Source organism: Dermacentor silvarum, chromosome 11, assembly GCF_013339745.2.
Source record: "Dermacentor silvarum isolate Dsil-2018 chromosome 11, BIME_Dsil_1.4, whole genome shotgun sequence".
Lineage (NCBI taxonomy): Eukaryota > Metazoa > Arthropoda > Arachnida > Ixodida > Ixodidae > Dermacentor > Dermacentor silvarum.
In genome coordinates this window covers 82,125,710-82,149,157 of record NC_051164.1, presented here as the reverse complement: position 1 = coordinate 82,149,157, position 23,448 = coordinate 82,125,710, and the positions used below count along the sequence as shown (strand labels likewise).

Sequence of the window (23,448 nt, the reverse complement as noted above, 5' to 3'; positions counted from 1 at the left end):
TTGTTTTCACAAGCCAGGCTAAGTTTGTCTTACACATTCTTAACTGCATTTAAAGAGCTCTGCACCAGTACTTAGGAAAGGCATGGAACTTTATTTATTTATTTATTTATTTATTTATTTATTTATTTATTTATTTATTTATTTATTTATTTATTATTTGTTTGTGACTTGTAGCAAAGAAATGTGGGAGCTCCTTGGGCGAAGGTAACATAAGCTGTCACCTGACTAAGCCAGTAGAGCCAACCGCAGACAACAGCTACAGAGAACACTTTTCAAAATTAAAAGTGGTAGAATGTGCATTGTCTTACATATATTCAATGGCAACATTGAAGTGCAACTCAATATACCCACGTCTATGCTTTGAACTTGTCAGCATCGATGACACATTCATCCTCGTCCCATTTAAGTGATGCTCACATCCTTTTTCGGTTCTGGTCTGAATGAAGACTTACCAGGGCCCCACATATGCACAAGCAAAAGGTGACCATAAGCATGATGCATGGCAGGGCTAATCCAAAACTTGGGAATCATTCTTAAATGTTAACATTACGAGGCAAAGTACCAATGCATAATCAAATCATAGGCACAGGCTTAAAGTAGAATGTTTCGTCATTGTGTAACATGCAATGTGCCACATCAAGGAATGTCTATGCATGACCCCCTGCATGTGCACAGGCATGCTTTGGGATAACAGATTGCTATACTGAAACCACGATGCACTAGGATGAGAGTGCAAGCTGCATTCGCATAGAACATGCCATGGAGGCAAATATTGTCGTAACTTCATCTTCTTTCTTCTTCTTTCTGGGGTTTTACGTGCCAAAACCAGTTCTGATTATGAGGCACGCCGTAGTGGAAGGCTCCGGATAAATTTTGACCACCTGGGGTTCTTTAACATGCACTACAACGCAAGCACACAGGTGTTCTTGCATTTCGCCTCCATCGAAATGTCGTAACTGAGAGGGTTATGGTGCTGCTATGTGCATTTCTATTTTTCATAGGACTTTGAAAGGTTTTCCTCACAAAGCTCAGCATCCAAATGAATGAGGTTCTGGCATCTTCTAACGCGGAAACACAGAAAGGAATTTGCATTACATTTGAAGTGTGGCTCATAATAAATGTGGATTCATAAGATGATGTGGCATGCTTTCTCAACCATGTGATTGCCAAAATATAGGGAGAAAAGAGAGAGAGAAGAAAAAGAACAATGTTAAGTCCGTGCCACAGAACATTAACTAATACACTAATCTGATTTGGCACAAATATTATATACACCCCAAGCTCTTAAAATGCTTTTTCTGAAAGAGTTGCCATCAACTCAACCGTAACATAACGTTACAAAAGAAATACCATATTAGTCCTTCCAAAAGAAAAAAGAAAAGCTTTGTGGTCGAAGAAATATTAGCCCTCCATCAAGGAATCAACAACCAGAACACACAACACCACTTTTCTCTCACAATACACAACAAATTCAAACACGAAAAACCGAGTGAACATGCACTCTAATTTCTTTACCTGGCATTAACAATGTTCTGCGCGTTCAGGTCAACGATTTCCTGAAAGCCGATGGCGTAAATGTCTGTGGCTGTCAAGTCCACTTGGTGGCTGACATCCACGAGGGCTAAGGAGAAAACAACAAAGCAAATTAGTAATTAGATCCCACAATGATGATATAGTGACTTCCATAGAACTTGTCCAAATAACTCCCTTAATTTAGTATTCTGTAATTACAACCGAACCACGAGCATCTCTGCTATGAAGGCTTCCCTCACATGTTCCACTTTACCTTTCCGTAAAAAAAGGTTTTTTACTTAACGTTTTTCCACAAATTGTATCACCACTGTTTTCTCTACATGACGGACTACTCTTTCGTTCACAGTACATATCCCAATCGCATTGGTCATCATTACAAAGCAGGTATCCTGTCGAGCAAGACAGACGCTTTTTCATTCATTTATCACCTCGCACATCACACGAGTGGAACTAACTTCCTGCTGAAGTTGTCACCATTAATGATAACCGTGCGTTTCGTGAAACTTGAGCTGATATTGTAAAATTAGGAGCTTTATTGTACGACGTACCTATATTGACTGCTTTATGTTCATTTGCTTTGTATAAGAACCTACTCTTCTCAGTAACGCTAATTGGCCCTGAGGGTCAAATAAATAGATTGATTACACTACGAAAGGGCTGCCACAGCACGAAAACCAAAATCGTTATCCTGCCACTCCAAATTGCATATGCATACAAAGCTCCAGAAACATGGAATACGAGGTGACACTTCCTTTAAGGTAAAGCTTTTAAATAAAGTACTTCAGGACTTGTCCTCAGCTTAGGTGGTTCTTACTAAAGAACTGCCTGTGTATATATGCCTTACAGTGTATTCATCTATCTAGCAGTAGATATGTCCTTCTTTAAGTACAGCTTTTCTTCAAGCAGACACATGGCACGACATGCCATTCGATACGACATGCAATGCTTCAGAAAGATGGCAAAACAGGGAAACCAATCAGGCGTCATAGTAGCGAAGTGCTCACCGCATCCTCCGCCAACAGCGCTATTGTCGACGAGCCAGTCTGACATGGGGTGGTTGCGGAAGACAACGCTGTTGAAGTGCTTCCCGCCATTCACGTTCCACGTGGCCACTGTTACACGGACCTTGAGGGGAATTGTGTATTCCAGCTGCCGACTGCACATGGCCCTCAACACACTGGGAGGGACTGGGGCACAACACCACACCATACCAAGACAAGTTAACATCAACATTTCGCATGACATTGCGCTTGATTCACACCACATACAATTTTAACCACACATTCTAAAAAGCATCACACCGAATGCTCCAGAGTCATTTACACAGTTAGTAGCAGTAGTAGTAGTAGTAGTAGTAATTTGACAATGATAAATGACGACATGGCGATCTTTACGGAGTATCGAAATGAAAGGAGTACACAAACGTACAAAGATTATGGCTGTAGCACAATGACGATGATAAATGTTTCTTTTTGGCACGAGGGCCAGGAATGGGCAAAGAGTGCCACAAGGCTGTAACACAACTTTTAGCAGTGCCAAACCAGCAACACACCGCACCGGCAAGGAAGACAAGTTAACATTAACATTTCACTCACCAATACACCGAATACACGTCAGTACTTGCAATTTTAACCGCACAATCCAAAAGGCATCACACAAGACTATCTCAGAGTCGTTTACACAGCAGTAGTACTCTTGGTTGAATTTGATGATAATGACTTGGTGATCTTTACAGAGCAGCCAAATGAAAATAGCGCACGTAATTACCAAAATTTAGGGCTGCAGCAGGCCTATTAGAAATGCAGCAGAAAAGAAATGGTAGCACAAGTAGGAGTGCCTAGAAAGCCTAGTGTATCATGTGGGAGGCTCGCTCTTGCGACTGTTTATTGTGATAGGAAACACACTAGCCATACAAGTGTTCTTCCACTTTAAAGCTCACATCTGAAATAGTTCGTTCTTTCTGAATTGCTCAAGTAACCCCAGATCTTTAACAACTCAAATGATTGTACATTTTAGCGCTAACCAGGTTTGCGAAAATGAAGAAGCAGGCAAAACATACACGTTGCTGCTTCCATATAGGTTTTACTAGTGACCCTGAGAACTACATTTTATGCCAGACAACAACCCAATCAGTGATAACAACACACTTCTAAAAAAGAAGTCAGAGACGCCATAAAGAATTAAAGAATATAGCTCAGCCCATCTGTATCCACGAACACAACAGCATAGATTACATTCCCAAGTATTTACAACACAATAGATTACAAACTCGATGAGAGTGAAATCCTGACAGACTCATATTAATCTCAGGCAACCCAAACTGCAAAAAATTTTGTAGCATGGTATTCACAAAAAACCAAGTTTCGTTGGTGATAAGATGTCCCTTCCCATGCAAATACCCCGCTGTACTCCTGAATTCAAGGTTCTAGGCCAAAGATGTGACAAAATACCCCTTTTTCTCAGAATCTGTGCTCCAAAACCTTTTTCAGTCAGCTGTACTCTCTTTTGGCAGTACCCGCTGTCACAAGAACAAGCTTGGGTGACCTCCACACATGGCGCAATCGTGACTGACCTGTGAATTCCATGCTCAGTGACGAAGATGCAACAAAATTTAGCTTTTATTTCGAAATCTGTGATCTAAAAAACTTTTCCAGTCAGCTGTACTCTCTTTTGGAACTATCCGCTGTTGCAAGAACAAGCTTGGAAAACCTCTGGCACATGTGGTATAGGTCACGAGGCATGCTGTAGTGCAGGGACTCCAGATTAATTGCGAACGTCTGGGATTCTTTAACGTGCACCTAATTCTAAGTACACGAGTGCTTTTGCATGTTGCCCCAATTGACACGTGGCCACCACGGCAGGGATCAAACCTGCGACCTCGAGCTCAGCAGCGCAATGCAATAGCCGCTGATGTACCACAGCAGTTGCAGAAAGAGAGAGAGTAAAAAGAAGTAGCTTTCTTATGCATTCACTCACGGTGTAGCATGGCAGTGGGCAGTAGGGCCCGCGCCCTGTCGGCCAGCTCGCTGCACATAGCACTGCCCAGGACCAGAACGTCAATGGCCTCCTGCTTGCTACTGTCCAGCAGGTTGTTCTGGATGGTGCGCACCATCGACCGGGAGCCGTCCTTCAGCTGCGTAGTTGCAGTGTGCGATTTCAAATGTAGTGCAATCCCTCTTTATAATGGTGAGTGATTAGCTAGCTTTAAGCAGACTGCCCACCTGCCAACTGTTGAATTTTAACATTGGCAAAATCAGCAAACTATGCTGTTGCTGATTTCACCTGCTTCAGGAGCTCGCCTGTATAAGCTTACTTGAAGCAAGTACCTCTCTGGCGTCCCTTCACAAACAGAAGACTTCCAAAGGAAGGTTGAAAGACCAGCGAGCAGAACTTTTTCGCAAGACAGATTTTTCGTAATCACTCATGCAGCATTCGTAAAATCTGAAGACAATTCCGAATTCGTAAACTTTGCAAAAAAAAAGTCTGAAGAGTTGGCAGGTGTGCAGATGCCATAACAATCAGACGTCATGGTGAGAAACTCGTGCACGAACTTCAAGGAGGCAACGCGCCCACATTTTGTTTTTTACAGTCAAATCTCGACTTAATAAACATGGATATAATGAAGTATAGGGTACGGTGAAGTAAGTAAGACTCAAATGTTTACTTGCATGCTTGTAGAGACCATCAGATACAACGAACGTATGTTCCTGTCGGTTGAGACTTCATTATAACAATGATCAACTGCATATTCTTCCCGTCTTGCCCACACCTGTACGGTAAAAGTGACTTACTTTGCGTTTAATCATGATAAACTTAATGTCTTGCTTTGGTATTCCTAAATTTAAAAGAGGACAAAAGCACAACAGATATCAAAATGAATACACAGTACATCGTGTTCACTGCCTGCCTTCTTCTGCCTTCTCCCCAAAAGCAATAACCAAAGCATTTTCTCCAGATACGTTTGCCAAGCACAGTTATTCAATCCTGTCTGAAAGTGACCGGTAGCGATGGCTATATCCCTGTGACATAGCAGTATTCTGCTATAACATGTGACATGCGAGCACTGCCTCTGGAGCTCCTCACCTTAGATTTTCCTTCCAAGGCACCAGTGCCAGCATAGATCTTGCTGACTTGGTCACCGTTCTGGACCCACATCTGGCGAAAGACTTCCACGAATCTGGACACCACTTGCTGCTTGTCCTGAAGACCCAGACAGGCTATTTGGCTGCCCAGAACCTGCGAATTGGCCCAGTCAAATGTTAACCAAGTGACATACATTTAGTCAGTGACTTATTCAACATGACATTTTTAATGTGTTAAAGAAGGTAACATGCAAGGATAACAGATACACTCCATTAATGATGCAGTGCACTGGAAAGCTACTACCACATGAAAATGTCTTGCTCATCTGCAGAGCCCTTTTATGCTGATGCATTGGAAACAAGTGCTTCTATAAATGAAATTTTACGAACCATTATTATAAAGGCATGCATTAGGAGATGGGTTGTGATAGCAACAAATGGAGTGTGAATCCAGACGAAGACAAAGTAATTATCTAGCAACTTTAACCCTGGGGTGCAATCTTGTAATGGTTCGGAAAGCAAAACATTCGCTTGACCTTGCACTATTGGTCAGAATGGCGCTTTCATCAGCAAAAACGTGTGTCAGACCAATTATGCGAGGCCAAGCAAAAGGTTCAATTTATTTCAAGAGCATTAAAAGATTGCACCACAGGAAAAGAGCTACCCTATGTGTAAGCAGGTTGCTTTTGATAGACCTATAGTGACCAAAGCATCATGGCACGAAAATGGTGTTTGGCACATAACGACACTTTGTGCTTTTTAAATTCCCAAGCGATGAATGGTACGGAACACCCCAAGCGTCTCTAAGTTCCTTGATTCCTGCATTCTTGAAGCACATTAGAATGCTGACACTCAGTGGGCAGCGTTTGTTCTTGCTAGCAGCTGTTTATAGGCACACAAGGGGAAACAAACCATCTGTGACATCGTGCTATTTGCAGCGAGACTAGGTGGCATTAATTTTGCATCCAAAAATAAAGAATCAAGACGTTTTATTGACCCTTTTCACAGCGATCCCGTGGACGCTGCCATGTTTGATCACGTGGTGACGCGTCCATTGTTTGCGTCAACTGCCTCCGTTGCCTCCGTGTTTACAATGAATGTGTATTACGCCGGTGCGGCTAAGCAAACCTCTGTTTCAGGAGATATCGTAGATGGTGACTGGGTGGATGACACGAGGCTTTGGCCACAGCTTCAGAGAACATGCAAAAGTGCTTTCGGAGCTGATTAAGCTATGTCCAAATGACGCAAGCACCATATATATTGTGCTTGTTCTAAAAGCTGGACTAAATATGTATTTCAAGCTATCCAAGCTTTCTGTTTATCAATTGAATCAGGATTGGTGTGTTTTACTCTTCATGCTTTATTTGGCAAATATTTTGAAGCAGTGGCTTGTCATGTTTCTGACTCAGTAAAGTTCTTCTGTATGGTCCCTATTTGATTATTTTTGCCTAATCGCTCACAGGTGTGCTCAGTTCTAATAGAGTTGTTCTTGCTGCGCAGAAGGCTAGAAAGTTAGCTGTTTTGTACATTGTAATACCTTGTAGCAAGATGTATTATCGCCAGTGACTCACTTACACTTGTGGACAGTCACGAAACATTCAACTTCAACCATTAATGCACTATCAATGTAGTCCGTCATTTATTGTGCGTATATAGTGCGCATATAATCAAGTAAGCGCCCATTCATTCACTTATTCTTGACATGTTGGTGATAAAGTGGGCATAAGTTTCTGTGCCAGTTGGGGTAGTGGTGTGTAGATACTGTGCGCAAAACTCTTTGTGTCACTGTGTAACGAGCGGTAGTCACTCTTGCCGACGTTCTGGGGCTGAAGCCCTTTCTTTGAAGGTTAGCGATACAACGATGGCGAATCAGGAAATTTCTGTATCCTTGAGGAAAACCGTACATCTCGAAGTGCCGGTAACACGTACGGACAGTTGCAGCAGTGGTCCACGAACTTGGCCCCACAGATTCATTCCATTCCTTAATATGCCAGTCACTATTTTTGCAGCCAACTACTGCACACGTCTTCAATCCACATGATTCAATCCAGCATGATTGAAGAACAGTGCGTTACCGAAAACTGAGTTGCATTTACGAGAGCTGATCGCACAGAAGCAAGGTAGAAACGGTAATGGTTTCCTATTCGTGCACTGTTGCTGAGGCCACGTGCAGCGCGCCATAGAAAGTGCCATCTTGTTTCTCTAGAACAAACTGCTCCGCGAAAAGGGTCAATAAAGGTTTTGGTGGCCTGTTGATGCCTGCAAAAAACACTAAAAGCTCTTCGAAAAAGACTGCGAATTAAAGGACTTGTGATAGTAAGTTCAGTTCTCACTTGCACACAGTTTTGCTGACGTATGTACCCTTGCTCATTAGTGCTGCTCCAGTAACATGTTGACAAACTTGCACTACCAAGGCACAGACACTTACATACCTTGGTGTAGGCACTGTGTTTTCTGTGGTGTGATTACAGTGTTGTCAACTAACATTCACTCAGCAAATGACAGCTGCTACCGAGAGATTTCGGTGTATACTTTTGAGCCTTTTCCTTTTTTTTTTTGTGTGTGTAATTAGACACGTGCCACACAAAGGAATTCAGACAAGGTGACAAGAAGCAGTGCAAATGCTAAGTATAATTTGATATAAAAGAAGAAAGTGTGATCACGCATCTTAGAAACCCATATGACACACGAAAGGCTTCAGACAAGAGCACTGGACAAGACCAGTGCAACCCTAAGTATAAGTTGTTATTGCAAGTAAAAATATGTATAGATTGTTTTGGTTATAAGGAAATACAAAGCACTTTAAACTTCTGGATTTTTTATGGTATGACCGAACAACCCCTTCAACGAACAGCTAAACGGTGATAAAAGCGTGGCACTACATTTGTACCAAAGATGATGTCACCAGCATGTGTCGGACAGTAGAAACAATGGCGAATGTAGCACAGCACAAGACCTTACCTCAAGGCCAATAAATGTCTGTACACAGTTTGTTCTGTCAAGGCAGTCGAGGCAATTTGTGCGGAATGTTCCAGTCTGTCGCCTGAAAGACAGAAAAAAAAAAGTGAGAAACTCATTTTATTCACTTGCTACAGCATTCACTTGCAACAAGGCCAGTGGTGCATAGCAGCTAGGATTTCACTGTAGAATAGTGACGAAAAGGCAAGATGGCTGAGCAGTGCCCTGTAAAGACAGGTTCACTTCTTGCTTCCTTTCTTTCATGGTGCATTTACTGTTCAATTTAATTTTGGCATATTCCGACATTCCAGAATCCAAACATTAGTAATACCAAATCCAAATGCTTATTTAAGCATGTACAGATCTGTTGGAGAATACACAAATCAACTGGAGAACTTTACAAACCTTTAGTAGAACACAAACTCAAAGCAATGGCTCAACCAGAGAGCAAGGAAGACTATTTATCTTTAAATTGCGATTTTTATTCAAACTATCTAGACCTGTCCCTTGATGCAAAGAATGTGGTTTTACAAACCCAGATGTATTCAGGAAATGAAAAAGCAACATGGTATGGTAGAACACTGTTGATATGTTTCTCAGGTGACTGAGGAAAGAATATGTCACAGCCAGGAAAACGTGAGAGTCAGGAGAGCACTAATGTTAATGAAGGGTGATTTCAACTTAAATATGGTTCACTTCAATCAAAGTTAGTCTTCAAGGTTCTAGAAATCGGAGATGTTATTTTGAAAGTGCCATTGCTGATAATGCGACTGGCCATCACACACTTTTTTGCCTTTTTCACACAATACGTACAACAGGTAATAGACGAGAACAATGACAAAGATAACACTAAGCCATGATTGACAGATTGGCAGCGACTGCAGCGATAACTTGCCAATAACTGCTTGCACGTGTGTATGCTTCTTCCTAAGAAACCGTAGGTCAGCGCAGACAACCTCTTTACCTTTCTTGCACAAAGCTAAAGTGACCTCACTGTCTCGCACAAAATACAATGCTATGATTCGATAACATTCGCATATCATGTATTTGTTCTTGATTTTCTTGATGTAGTAATAAGCTTCTGAAGGTTGATGGTGGTTGTTCCATGGGTTAGAGGGAAGCAGTAAGCTGCTGTTTCCACAAGCAAACTAGCCAGCAGAAACACATATTTCATCATCAGAGTAACCTAATCTAATCAAAAGCTCAAGACAATATGACGAATAGAAGCAAACACTGATTGCTGGCTACTAGAAATTGCCACTGAATACATAGTTGTTTTGATGTCTACACTACACTGCATCTGTGTGCACACAAGCACAAAAAAATGTTCAAGTAGTGTTTACTCATTGCTTTAATACACATGGGGAAAAAAAAAGGAAAGTATGCAGGACTAGACTGCAAGAATGGCTCGTGTTATGATTTACAAATTTCTTTTTAAGAAACCTTCCACACATTTTTCTTTTTTACAGTTCGTGAGGGCACTGGTATATTTCTGAGTGGCAAGGTCACCCAAATGAAAGATTATAAAGATAAGTTAACATTCTCACACTAGAAATTTACACTTGTATCACTGTAACATTGAATGTGCTATAGGCTTAATAGGTAATAGGTACTAGTACATGCAAAAGATCCGTCGTGCTTTAAAACATTATTAGCCACCACTTAATGGTACATTTACCTTTAACTCTTGTTAAAGTATATTTATACACCTGAAGAATATCCTCAAGTAAAAGCAATGATGACATCATTACTAGATGATGCTAGAATTTAGGTTGAGACCAGAGGTTGGGGGGAGTCTTACATTTTAGCACACGAAAGCACCTTTGTCTTTTGCACTTATTACAACAGCATACTGGAATCGGACAGCCTTAAAAGAGAATAGTAAATTTAGGCGACTGTGTGAATGAGCAATTGACTGAATAGAAACTGAACTTTACAGTAAGAAATGTTTTCTGTCTGGTACTCACATTATAATATCCCTGCCATCAAAGTAAAAGCAGCCAAAACTTGTCAGGTGCGGCGAAATCTGGTTCTTGAGGTGAATCAGATTGTCTTGTCGACCGCCGCGGCATAGCGCATGATAATCGAATGACACCATGGATGTTTTGCGTCGAGATGCCTTCATGTGGTGCTGCATGTTCAAGCACCAAAAGAAGAAGAAAAAAAGAAATATTCAATATGTTGATAAGAAAAGCCCTAGACTCACACAATGACAGCATACTGAAACGATCTAATTTCACAACAAAAAGAGTTGTACAACACAACTGTCTCCTTTGTCACTCTGTTTTCACAACCCAGTAATCACAGTACAAAAACTCAATTACTGCGTCATGTAATTAATAATTATTCCAAGATATTCACAGCATTGCAGTGATCACTGCTGGTGATTGCGTGGACTTTGAAACCACTGACATTCGAGATCTGTCAATATTTACACAAACCAGGCTCATGGTATGAACAGCCTAAGACCGAACATTAGGGAAGCTATGTCACATCGTTGGTTTGCAGTCATGTTCACATTAGGTGAATGTCTCCACTGTAAGGTCCTTCAGCTAAATGAGCTGTTTTAAGAACAAAATTATTATACATTCCAAGCTATTTGGACAAACTCAACTTCGTCAGAAGTAAATTTACATGCAGAGAACAGTACAGTAAATGTGAAAGATGCATATCATACCTGAAACATTTGTGTAAGCATTGTTTCTCCTTCTTTCGAGCCAAGAAGATTTATGATGACTTGATCACCGTAACGCTCCTTGATCATGGACATGTGCCTTCGGAAAGAAAAGTGAATGATGTCGGAGAGGGGTCTTGAAATGGCACAAGAACTGCACTTTCAATGACCACAGAAAAATAATACATTGAAAATTGGACAAGAAAGCCAAAGTAAGTGGGCTGTAAAATCATAGAAGCCAATGTACCTTTCAAATGCTGGCACCGACGCCTCGCTGCCTCTAGACATCTTGACTCTGTGGGAACCAACCTGCAAGGAGACCGCAAGAGGACATATTTTGAAGTTGTAGATGCCATGTAAAAAAGGATGAAACTTGGCAAGTAGTAGGCTGGGATGCTTTAATTTAATACTTATACCTGGCATCGTCAACATTGTCATGACGTCATGACACAGCAAAATTTGCTGATATGACGACATTGACGACAATGACGACGATATGACGACATTGCTCATTTGCTCATAAAAAAATGAATGCCGACGATTTGAGTCTCTTTTAAATTCAAATCCAGCGCTAACGCAGCTCCACTGACGTGAAACCTGGGGAAGCGTGATGCAGTGATGCGCTGGTGCTGGAGTAGCGCCGCGCTAATGCAACGGTCAACTCAGGGTAATGAAGTTCCACTCAACGTGAAAGCTGGGGAAGTGTGGAGCAGTGATTTGCCGGTGTTTCCCTCATGTTGATCTTGTTTTATCCTGTGTTTATCTTGTGTTTAGCAATGCATCATCCGTTTTGACACCAATGCGCGGTCATGTTAGTGGAATTCATCACTTCTGCACTTCCTGTTATGACATTCTCGAGCGTGATTATGTTGATGCCGACAGCCCTTGCTTTTATCATGAAGTGCTGTGTGTGCTTCTTCTGGCTGCAGTCGCTTCTTGTAGCCACAGTGCAGGTTGTATCTGAAATCATGCCACATTGTTTAGCAGTACTACCGTGAACCACTTAGGGTGCTATGCCATCCGTTTTTGATCACTTAACCTGACATTTCTTAAATAGAGCTAAGGCATGCAACTTATCCTGCATGATGGGCTTATCAGACATATAAGCCAGTGCCGCCGCACAGACTCATGACAGGACCAGCCATAACAACTCCACACTTTAAGGCGGTCTACACATGCAGAGCCACAACAAACCTTGATAGGGACACTAATAGAAACACTGAATCAGTTGCTGGATGAAGTATTCTTTCAAAACTCTATGTGATTCGATAAGAATAATTTGAAGCAATCAGCACCGGTTTGAAGCAATTTTAACAAATTTCTGTTAATTAATGCACTTAATGCTTGATTTCTCGTTTACCAGGCCTCTCTTCTCATGGTAAGAGTGGCTTTTCTGGTATTGTAGAATGGTAATCTATTAATACAGCTCAAATTATCTTTCGCCTAAGTATACAAAATAAGCACCTAGGAACACCTAAAGTTATTGTCTTTCTGTCCCAATCTATTTATAAAATCACATCAGGCAAATCTTAAGTGATATACCAGTGTTCCAAGGTGCCCAAATAGAGCTTTTATAGGTGACAAAATCATGGAAACGTTGCACAGAATCAACGATGCCAATAAGAAAATGCAGTAGTGGCTCTGAAGACTCGAGTTTGTCATTGATAAATTATAATCAACCGCTGATGATAAAAAAGAAGTCATTTATACGTAAGATTTCAGCAGGAAATGAAAAGAAGTTTGGTCAATTTTATTGGGTTTTCTTATGAAAAAACTCACTTATGCTGATTTGAGCAGTGGTGGCATAAAAGTCAGTGTAAAGAAAGGCGCAAATTGTCCTTTTTTTTAGAACTGAAAGGTATCCCTGTTTAACGGTATGTCTCGGGAGGACCACTTAAACCTGCAAACTGAACCCTCACTACAAACAAATTATGCAGCAGCAGCATGTCCCAGCCATTGGTTCCCGACAGTGGGCAGTGCTAGACCATAAACGTGCCGTAAGGTGTTGTGAAGTGAGCATTACTGGGTTAAGAGAGTAAGCTTGAAGCCGGGCAGCTATGAGAGCTTATCTAAGCACCTCGTCCTTTGTTAAGCCCAACACTCACCTGAACACCAGGTTGTTCCCAAAAGAGTGGCACAGAGCCCCTTGTCTGGACGTATGATGTTATCTGGTCTTCCAAGTAGATTACCTGCAGGAATACCCCACAACAAGGTTAGGCCACAGTGCAGCATAGCTACTCCTTACCAATTTATTGGCTAGCCAATATAAAGTATTGCCTTTCTGCTTAGCTTGTGCTCAGCACCTCCTTGATGCCATATGTCCCGAGATTGTCCACCTTCTCCCGCCTTATCCTGCCCAACTACATTGAATATCACATTTCGCAGGACACATTGCAGACAGCTATGTAAGCAGAATGAAAGAGAAAATGGTGGATCGTGATGACAAGAACAGCGTGGCGAAAATGTTGGAGATCAACACCGCAGCATACTTAAAGCCTCGCGTCTCTCAACAAAACTGGTTATTAAATCACTGAATATTGTCTTGCAAGACAAGGTATTCCCATATCAAAGCTGCTTTACTACGATCACCCTAACCTGTTCAGTCTCCACAAAGTTGGCGACGTGGCCGTCGTCGTTGGTGCCGCGGACGTTGAAGCGGGTGCCGGCACGCTCGCAGCTGAGCCGTGAGATGAGGCAGGCCTTGGCCTGCTGGTGGCCCAGGTAGAGAGTGCGCATCTCCACGCCTCCACAGACCGCCTTCAGCAGCCACTTGTTGCAGTCCACGCCATAGCGCAGCAGAGGAATGTGCAGGGTGCGGTTCCTGGAGGCCATGCATCGTGTCACCATTGCTGTAAGCTGGACTAGTTGGTAACTGCCATTAGGAAGCACGGTTACAGCGCTAAGGAAGACGAAGACACAGAGACGATATGCACAAGACATGCGCTGGCTGTCTTGTGCTAGTGTCCTTGCACCAATTCAGAAACTATGGCAATGCATTTGTGTTTTCCGTCTTCCTTAGCGCTGTAACCTTGGACGTGTTGCAATTCTGGCCAGCATCGAAGACAGTCCACGTAGACAGTTAAGGAGACATATTTAAGCCCAAGTAATGGAACATGTCTGGAACCATCTAGAAGCTGATGGGAAGACGTCTTTACAAAGTAAGTAACCTCACGGCGCCAAAAAATAAAAACATTAACAAAAGGAAACAAAGCTAGAAAAAGCAGATATTATCTCTGTATTTTAACTCTGCACATGAGAACCTATGAAAAACATGAGGTAGCTTACATTAAGAGAACAGAAAAGTGTGATTATGTTTCTTGTGACAGATGACCTTCCTGTTGAGTTTCTAAGCATCCTGCTAAGCCACCACCTTGTTTGGACAGCAACATTGCTTGCATCGTTTCTGACTTGATGCTGTCCTTGTGAAGGTGCCTTCTTTGACGGCTTTATCAGAGCCGGTATTTTGTAGCGATGCCTTTCTGGTGCTAATGCTTTTTCGTACTTATCGTGCTTTGTCAGTGGTGAGAGCGACTGTCCGCTCGCGTCATCAACGGGATCAGCCGGCCATGAGTGGTGGATGATAAGACTAGTATAGAATAAGTCATAAGGCATTGCTACGAAATACCGGCCCAGAATTGAAACAAGACTTAAGATGGCTGCTGTCTGTTTAGCTGTCTACTTTGCTGTCTATGGCGAGCATTGGATCACAGCCCTATTCCATAATGGATCATGTTGATTTATGTGCAATCCTAACTACCTTGACATAAAATTATATTTCACGTAACATTAAAAGCAGAACAAATGTTTTACTGCTACTAAGATAGTATTTGCAGAACTTGTAAAATATTGACATTGATGTGTCATTGTGTTTTATTTCTCTGCGTTTTCCTGTGTTCTTGAAATGTACTGCTCAGTTTATGTTTATCCATGTCTTATGTAATTTTCTTTATTCATTATTATGTTGGATCATTTTCTTGGATCATCCTTATATTTTCATCCCTATTTCCAAATAGCTTCCAATAGCTTTGGATCATCATTCACACTAGCTGTAATGACTAGAGGGTTTTGAATGCCGGGACAATAAAATGTACATGTTCTTTGCACACCCCCAGCTAACTAACTAAATAAATAATTAAGAAATCAGCGAAAATGCCTCGAGCTATAGATAATACAGTCATACCTCATTATAATGAAGTCCCATTTGACACAAAAATACCTTCCAAAATTTTAACATTATAAAACCCAATGTTCGTTAAAAGCATATATTCGTTACATGCTGATATCGGTAAGAAATATTTCAATTTACTTTGCTATATTTGTATTCATTATATCAAGGTTTGACTGTAATAAGGAGGCAGTATGGTGCAAAGCAAAAATGTCAGCCGTGGAAGAAACAATGGCACATTATTAAACAGCAATTCAATGAAGCTGGCATACGTGCGAGCAGTCAAGAGCTGCACAGAAGGAGAAGTGCATCTTCCACATAAGACACAGCATGCATCAGTACCACAGTACCACAGTACCACATCAGTACCACAGTCAACCAATGATGCGAAGGCTGTGCCAGAGACAAATTGGCGATGCTCATCGTCGATCTGCACTTGTACCATTCTATGAGAAAGCACATGCACTCTGTTTCATTCTGTCTATAAGCACCCTACAGTCGCATTTCTATAAGCAACATGACCTATGACAAGCAACAGTTTGACTCTTTTTACCCTGCCACTTTTTCTAACCAACCATATAGTACTGCAAGTGGTTGGAATAAAGAGAAACAGATTGATTGATTGAGTGTATGCAGATTGATTGAGTGATACTCCTACCTCCAATGCAAAGAAATATGGATATAACAATGAAATACTTGGTATGAAACAGTTTATGTGAAAACTGAAACCTCCACTTAAGTTTACACATCTTTCTTGCAATGTCCAATAGACCCTTTTGTACAATAGGCCCATTGTCCAATAGACTCTCCTGCTTGGGCCACACCAAGACCTGTAGTACTGTGTAAATAAAAATAAATAAATAATTTGCAAGTGCATTTCTCTGTATTGCCCATCTGCCCAACTAACGGCGGCACCAGTCATCGTTCAAATGAAGACAAAGTGCTACACATGCTGGGGCTTGTCTCCTGCGCATGGTTTCATCACGAAAGCCAGGTCTACATTTTCCATGTCATAATACAAGCAAACTGTGATCGTACAGTTGGAATCACGTTTGTCTAGATTGGTCAATCGTTCGATTTGGCTGCTGTCCTTGCCAAAAACAGGAAGTCACAGGCCTGCGCGGCACGCCCAGCCCTGTCACAGCGTAAGCTGGAGGAGAGGTTCCATAGGAACACCACTTGCGGCACCGCGCACTTCAGCATCTTCGCGGCGAAGTCTTTTCGCGTCGTTTTCACGAGAGCGATCTGAACTGTCAGCCCGCCGCCAACGGCGAGCTGCGGCTTGTGCTGCTCTCTGCACAGTGGTCTGCTGAGCCTGACGTTGCCTGGTTGCAGCCGCGTGCGTAGCTCTACGATTCGCTTCTTCAGCAGCAGTTCGTACCTTGTGAGGAGGCACCATAACAAGTACCAAAGAGTAAAAACAGGTATCGAGACTATGCGGCACACATGTCACATCCCTTGACACTTGGCAGGATACGATGCAACTGCTACATGTCGCGACACCTGGTGGAATACAATGCAACTGCAATGCAAAGTTTGCCTGTATCGACGCTACACGGCGCACATCTCACATCGCGTGCAAGTGGCACGATACGATGCTGCCGCTGCTGATGATTTATTGGCACCCCCTTTGAAACGGGCGGTGACGAAAGGTCGCCTAGCATGCTTGATTTAATCGGGTATGCTATACATGTTTTTATTTCTAGCATTTTTTATATACATCTCTGTAATCTTCCTTTTCTTCCTCAAGACTTCTCTATCTACCTTGTACCGCTACCTGTGCAACCGCTACATGGTATGCCACCTGGTACGATAACATGGAGCTGCAATGCAATGTGAGCACGCATCGACGCTACGCGACATGCATCTTATATCGCGTGACTCCTCGTGTGCTACGACGCGTGTATAGGGCATGTTTTCGCAGCAGCTAGCAAGCACTCGCATGGCGCAGTGGTAGAGTAGCTGACTCCCGTGCAGAGCGCCCAAGTTCGATCCCGGCGGGAACACGGTATTTTTTTTTCCTCATTCCTGGCAATAGCTGTGATGGACACCGGCGGCGGCGGACGATATCGGCAACCGAAACTGCTATTGGAATGAGCCCATAACAGCTTATGCTGTAAAAAGCACAACAAAATGCCGCAATGGAACCACGAACGGCCAGGCCAGCATGCTAGGTCCATGGGCTATAGGATAAGTATAAGTGGAACTCAGCAACTACTGCGAGGCATCAGCTGCAGACGCTGTCGCAGTCCGCGGCCGGCCGCTCAACTATTCTAGACAAGCGTGATTCATACTGCGCACGCTGTTTGGAAAAATTCCTAAGCCGCCATTAATTAGTTGGGCAATCTGCCTTACAGGAAAGCTAGTCTCACCATTATGAAAAGGGTCTACAGCATATCACAGAACTTAAAGATATGGCGAATCAGTTCTGCGAATTCCCGTGAGGTGGAGGAAGATTCATGAAAGGGAAAATTGGCATTCACGCAGCTGCAGCATGAACTGCAAAAGAAACCCACATACAGGTTTGTCGAAAACAAACCTCTGCAGTTAAAAAAAAATTATCCAGACCAGGACAAGTTCTGAATTGTGAAGCTTTCTTTTTGAAAACCTGTATGGATTTCCCTTGCAGGTCATGCTACAGCTGGGTGGATGGCAATTTTCCCCTTCAAACTTGAAGGAGGAGGAGGAGAGAAAGAAAAGGCAGGGATGTTAACCAGAAATGCGTCTGGTTGGCTACCCTACTCTGGGGGGATGTGCATTAGTTATATACCCGTATGCATTAAATACATTAGCACTGGCGCTCTTTAATGCGGCAGCAAACAACCACCATCACGACAGCCGCACTCACCAAAAAAAGCGGTTATCCGTCTCGTTGGTCATGACTGCCCGCTGGGCGCACAGGGTGAGGTCGAGAGCCGCCTCCGCAGTGGACGGCGTCCACGCAAAGAAGAAGGTGCCCGCGTTGAGGACCTTGCGCACATCCTGAACCTTCTCCAGGTCTTGGGCATTGTTGCGCAAGGCCACAAAGAGGGTGTCTGTGATGCGGAACACCTCCGAGGCACCCAGCTTGCCCACCGACTGACAGCCCGTCACTAGCACCAGAAACTGGACCACTGTGTCACCTGCAGAGGCAAAGAGGATGTCGTTGAGACTGACGACGATTCAAAGTTGGGCTAGCTAGTACAAAAGAAGCTGCCTTGGAAAAAACAAAAGAAGGACTGAAAGAGAGAAAACAACACGAGCATTGACTTACAATCAAATACCTTTTGGCCGTGGTAACTCAGTGGCTGTGGAATTGCATTGATGTGCACTAAGCCACGGGTCATGCAATGCATTGCACTGCTGCGCACTAAGTCACACCCAGCTGTGGCAGCCGCATTTCCAATGAGGGTGGAATGCAAAAATGCTCGCGTAATGTGAACTGGGCGTACATTAAAGGAATACTAAATAGAAAGATTATTTGAGAAATTTTAGTAAATTATACTTCTACAACAACAAAAAAAAATCCCCCTTTATTGTATCAAGACGCTTGGCGAGCCAGATTAAAACCACAGAAACGACAGATGGGTGGCCATGCTGCCTTGAAGTTCCTGAGCTGGCTTGCCGTGATGTCACTGATATCGACGGCATCTTCATTGGTAAAGGTGGACTGCACTGTGTTCTAAGAGAGCTAAAGAAGGAACTTCGCAAGTTTCAAGAACATTAACTGAGTCATAGTGGCCCAAATAAGAGAAAATATTTTTAAATTTGTGATGCCACGCTGACGTATCGGCATTAGGGTTTCGGTGCTAAATTAAAAAAAAAAAGGAACTTTGAGCTTTATTTTCTTTTTTAATAATCATGTATTACTATAAAATTAAAGAACATTTTTGAAAGAACATTTTACAACCTAGACTGATTTAGTGCTTCTCTTTAGAGTACCCTTCAACAACCCCAGGTGGTAAAAATTAATTCGCAATTCCTCCCTACAACGTACCTCGTAATCGGATAGTGGTTTTGCCATGTAAAACCCTAGAAATGAACTTTTTTTTACAACAAAATGTCTGTTTTGCAGATGGCCAAGCATTAAACAGGTGAACAGCCGATCAAATATGATTTCCTTAACCATTTCTTGTTTTCTTTCTGTCTTTCTTTATAAATTTTGAAGTCTGTACAGTAATACATTGACTAGCGTAAGAACTATCTTTCATTCCATAGCCTTGAGCAGTAAGTGGTTGCGCCTTGGGCCAATTGTAGCCAGCCTATTTGAACTTCCTGATCTCACAGCTGAATCTGATGCTCTGCGACTTACTTCTAACTGCTTGGCTCTTTTCTTCACGTACATACTGCCACTGCAGTGAGCGATCTCTTTTATCATGCGTTTCAGAGACAAATGTCTCGAATTCCTATAAATAGGTGGCTCCATACAAAACAATAATTTTTACTGACTAGCTTCATAGCAGTGGCAGATATGACTGTTTATGTGATAACTGCTGGTATTATCACTAATTAACAAAACTTTGGCTATTGATAATAGGGGTCATGTTGCAGTTGCTGAACTGAAGTCAGCCAATACTGAAAGCCTAACGTTTTGTCAGAAACCTCAGAGAAATGAGTACTCAAAATCTACAGTGAAAATGCATAGCTGTTTCATCTAATATGTTTCTGCACTGCACAAAAATGCAACAAGATTGGTAAGCTTTGTTTTCCTGGTAAGGTTGACATTTTCTATTTCAGGTCCTCAGTAAATCACCGCAGGCCTACCCTGTGATTTTTAACAGAACAATGCTGCTCACAAATTGCAGGCAACATTTTTTTTGTTTAAAATTCCCTTACAGGCATCAGATGATGCACTGGGTAAGAGCGACGTCACTGTAAATGAATAACTGGAAGCAGGGCAATATTCACACATGCAGCACGCTATAAAAACATCAGGGCATCACACACACAAAAAAAAAAAATGCACGTAAGCACAGCAGACAAAAAAGGCAAGGAGATACAATCCATGAAGCAAACAAAACAACAAATAAAAGCAGTTGCTCCAATGCCAGGTTAACAAGTATAAGAAATACAAGAATAAGAAAGGAAAAGCATAAACTCATAGGTACAACAAAACAGTGTACTAGGGCGTAAAAGTGAGAGTGAAAGAATTAAATGTTTATTGGTGAAAGAGCTCGCAAAGACTAATCCTTGCCATAAAAGAGAAGACAAAAAAATGCATCACACCATTTGATGTTGCTAGGCAGGGAAATATGAGCTTATGATCTGGCAAAATTTATCTAGAGCATTCCCTTTCACTCCATGCTCCCGCCTATTTCCTCTTCATGCAGGATTCTAAATGCAAGAACGAAAAGATGCAGTGAATGACAAGAGAGTGGATTGTGCCACTCCGCCTGACACCCTTCCTGACTGACACTCCGGAATGTGTTTACGCAGAGCTCGTCACTGCTCGGACGTGCGCACATTTTTGCAAGCCAGGCATCAAGTCCCTTTGGACAGTCTGGAGACATGCAATCAATCCATAATTCTCAGCAGTGTTTCCATGACATAACTTCCAGCACGATGTCCAGTCAACAGGTGGTCTCTCTGACATGACATTTCTGCTGAAGACAGCGCCAATGTGCTGGCCAACCAGTACACCGCATGAAAATAAAGCTAGATATACAGAGACAGCAATAACTAATTTGCATATCCACAAATTTCTTTTTGTCCAATCTGCTTACGCTGATTTTGGATTGGCCCACTGTAGGCATTCTTCCTGGGAGTGATTGATTAATGTTTGCAGTCGCTGGCTCAGTAGAGAGAAGTCATCTTCAACCCATAAGGCCAAAATGATCATAATATTATGAGTCATAACTCAAAATGCTAATTTCAGCATTGGAAACTTTACAAAAAGAGCCATAGTAGTGTTTTTGACATGCTGGATCAAAGTTTCAGTCCTGAAGAGCTCAGAAAACAATAACTGATTAATTACTATACTAGTTATTTATAGCTCGTGTAGCATTTCATGTTTTCTTTTTTTGTATGAATGTCCTTTCCATGGGCAGAAATAAAGGTGATCAAGTTGTTCTAGTTTTCCTCGACATCGAATATTGTTTTGGCTTTCTGGGGTTAATACAATGCCATTCGAAGCTATTTATTTAACACTTATGATACAGTTTACTTGACCCTAGTAGAACACGTGAATCGGGTTTGAATTATCCAACATTTTGTTTAAAAGGGATGCTGAAAAAGCATCGCACACCTTGAGGCTTTATGGTATGACTGAATTAACCAGAGTGGAATTAAGAGAATTTGGCTGTACAGGTAGCGAAGGGCATGGTGTGAATGGCCTTGTTTCGTTGCATTCAAACCAGCAAACAACATTGCAGTGTTTATAGCACCACAGTGCTTAATTCGGTTCTCTATTATTTTCTGCAATGAGAGGCAGTGAGGATGACAACAACTAGGGTTTTCTGAAGCTCTGGTATTGAATAGCAGTAACCACAATGTGAAAATGGTAGGAAAAACTAAGAAAAGCAGCGCAGAACTCATAGCATTTAACAGAGAGGGATATTGCCATAAATTAGTCCGTACATGAGCTTGTGTTTGTCTATTACAGGTTACTTGGTAGGATGTTTAGTTTTTACTATCTGCTGAGAACGTTTTCCGGCCATAAAGCTGCTTCGGCCAGAGCTGGCAAAGTTGTGAAATAGCACTGAGGTCACAGGCATGCGGCTCATCTAATGGCACCTCATACTGTTTATTCCAAAGTACCTTGGCAGTGTTACGGAGGCCATGGAAAACAGCAACTAAACTTTATAGTCAGGATAAATAGGTGCCAGTAGTTATTATGAATCCAAATCAACACTATTAAAGCCTTTGTGTTGATATCTGTGCAGCATGTATGCTTTCTTATATGAAATTTGCAGAGCTGCTAGAGCATTCTACAATGACCAATTTGGGATGCCATATCACCACACAAGTCTTAGGCATCTGTGCACATTGCTGACCAAAAATTACATCAATGCCATAAGGCGCAGTCAGGCCTTGCAGCTTTACAGCGAGTCTGACTGTGAGTAATTCTGGCCCAGAAACTGACATGATCAGCATCACTTTTTAACAGTGAGATTTTAAAAATGTTTTCGTTCATATACGACCCTTTTCACAAGGACCGATTTCTTGATTCTGCAGAATTGAAAGGCTTGAGAGCCAAAGATTCCTCCAAAACTTCAGTCCAGTACAAAGTTTGATGTTTCAGCCTAGCATGGTAAGTCAATGTGGATCACATTGCACATGAACGTGAAAATATAAATTCACTACGGCGTAAGAAAAGATTGGCTTATGGCTTATAATAACTTGGTATAACCCCTCAGGATGAGGCCTCTCTAATTCTTCTCACTCAGAGCTCTGAGTCATATATTACTAACCAACAGCAATAGGTTGTGACTTTTATTGTTGCCTTACAATTCACTTTTATTTCAGCAGTGACAGAAAATATTCGGTACCGACCTGCTGATTGCAATAATTTTTGCAGAAAGTATTCTAACCATAAGTTAAATTTGACCACAAGGAAAAAGCTTGGGAAAGTTTGCTACACATTAAACTGTCATATGAATTTGTTGGAGTTTATAAAGTCCTAACACAACACATGGGGCATGAACAAAATGCATTCGCACAATGATTTATTTTTATATTGGATAAATGACAAGGCTGCCGATTCTCTTGGAGAAAAATTAACATTTCTGCTTCCTAGTTAACTTGCTGTATAAATAAGTTTTTCTCTAACATAGACATACAGCCGAATCATGATATAACGAATTATCAAACATAAAGAAGAAATCTAAAATGTGTATCACCGATGCCGGCGTTAAGAAATGCATGCTTATAACGAATACTGGATATAAGAAAGATATTTTCATGTCAAATGCAACCTCGCTATAATGAGGCTCGACTGCAGTCACTTGTTTTATTAGCACTGCACCAGAAGTGTGCCACGAATAAAATAATGCCAATAACTTCTGCACTAATGTCATATGTCAAAGACAGGATGTGAAAAACAAATGGCGCAGTGTCCG

At 41.9% G+C, this 23,448-nt stretch overlaps 1 protein-coding gene across 1 annotated transcript in view; it reads right to left on the bottom strand.

Moving 5' to 3' along the window:
• LOC119433858 (synaptojanin-1-like) overlaps positions 1-23,448 on the bottom strand; it is a 47,868-nt gene that overhangs the window by 22,220 nt on the left and 2,200 nt on the right. Inside the window, 11 exon segments of the mRNA XM_037701133.2 lie at positions 1,516-1,621; positions 2,538-2,720; positions 4,510-4,666; positions 5,617-5,769; positions 8,577-8,658; positions 10,541-10,704; positions 11,251-11,347; positions 11,495-11,556; positions 13,353-13,436; positions 13,843-14,068; positions 18,261-18,534. Of these exon segments, the coding sequence (XP_037557061.1) occupies positions 1,516-1,621; positions 2,538-2,720; positions 4,510-4,666; positions 5,617-5,769; positions 8,577-8,658; positions 10,541-10,704; positions 11,251-11,347; positions 11,495-11,556; positions 13,353-13,436; positions 13,843-14,068; positions 18,261-18,534 (1,588 nt within the window).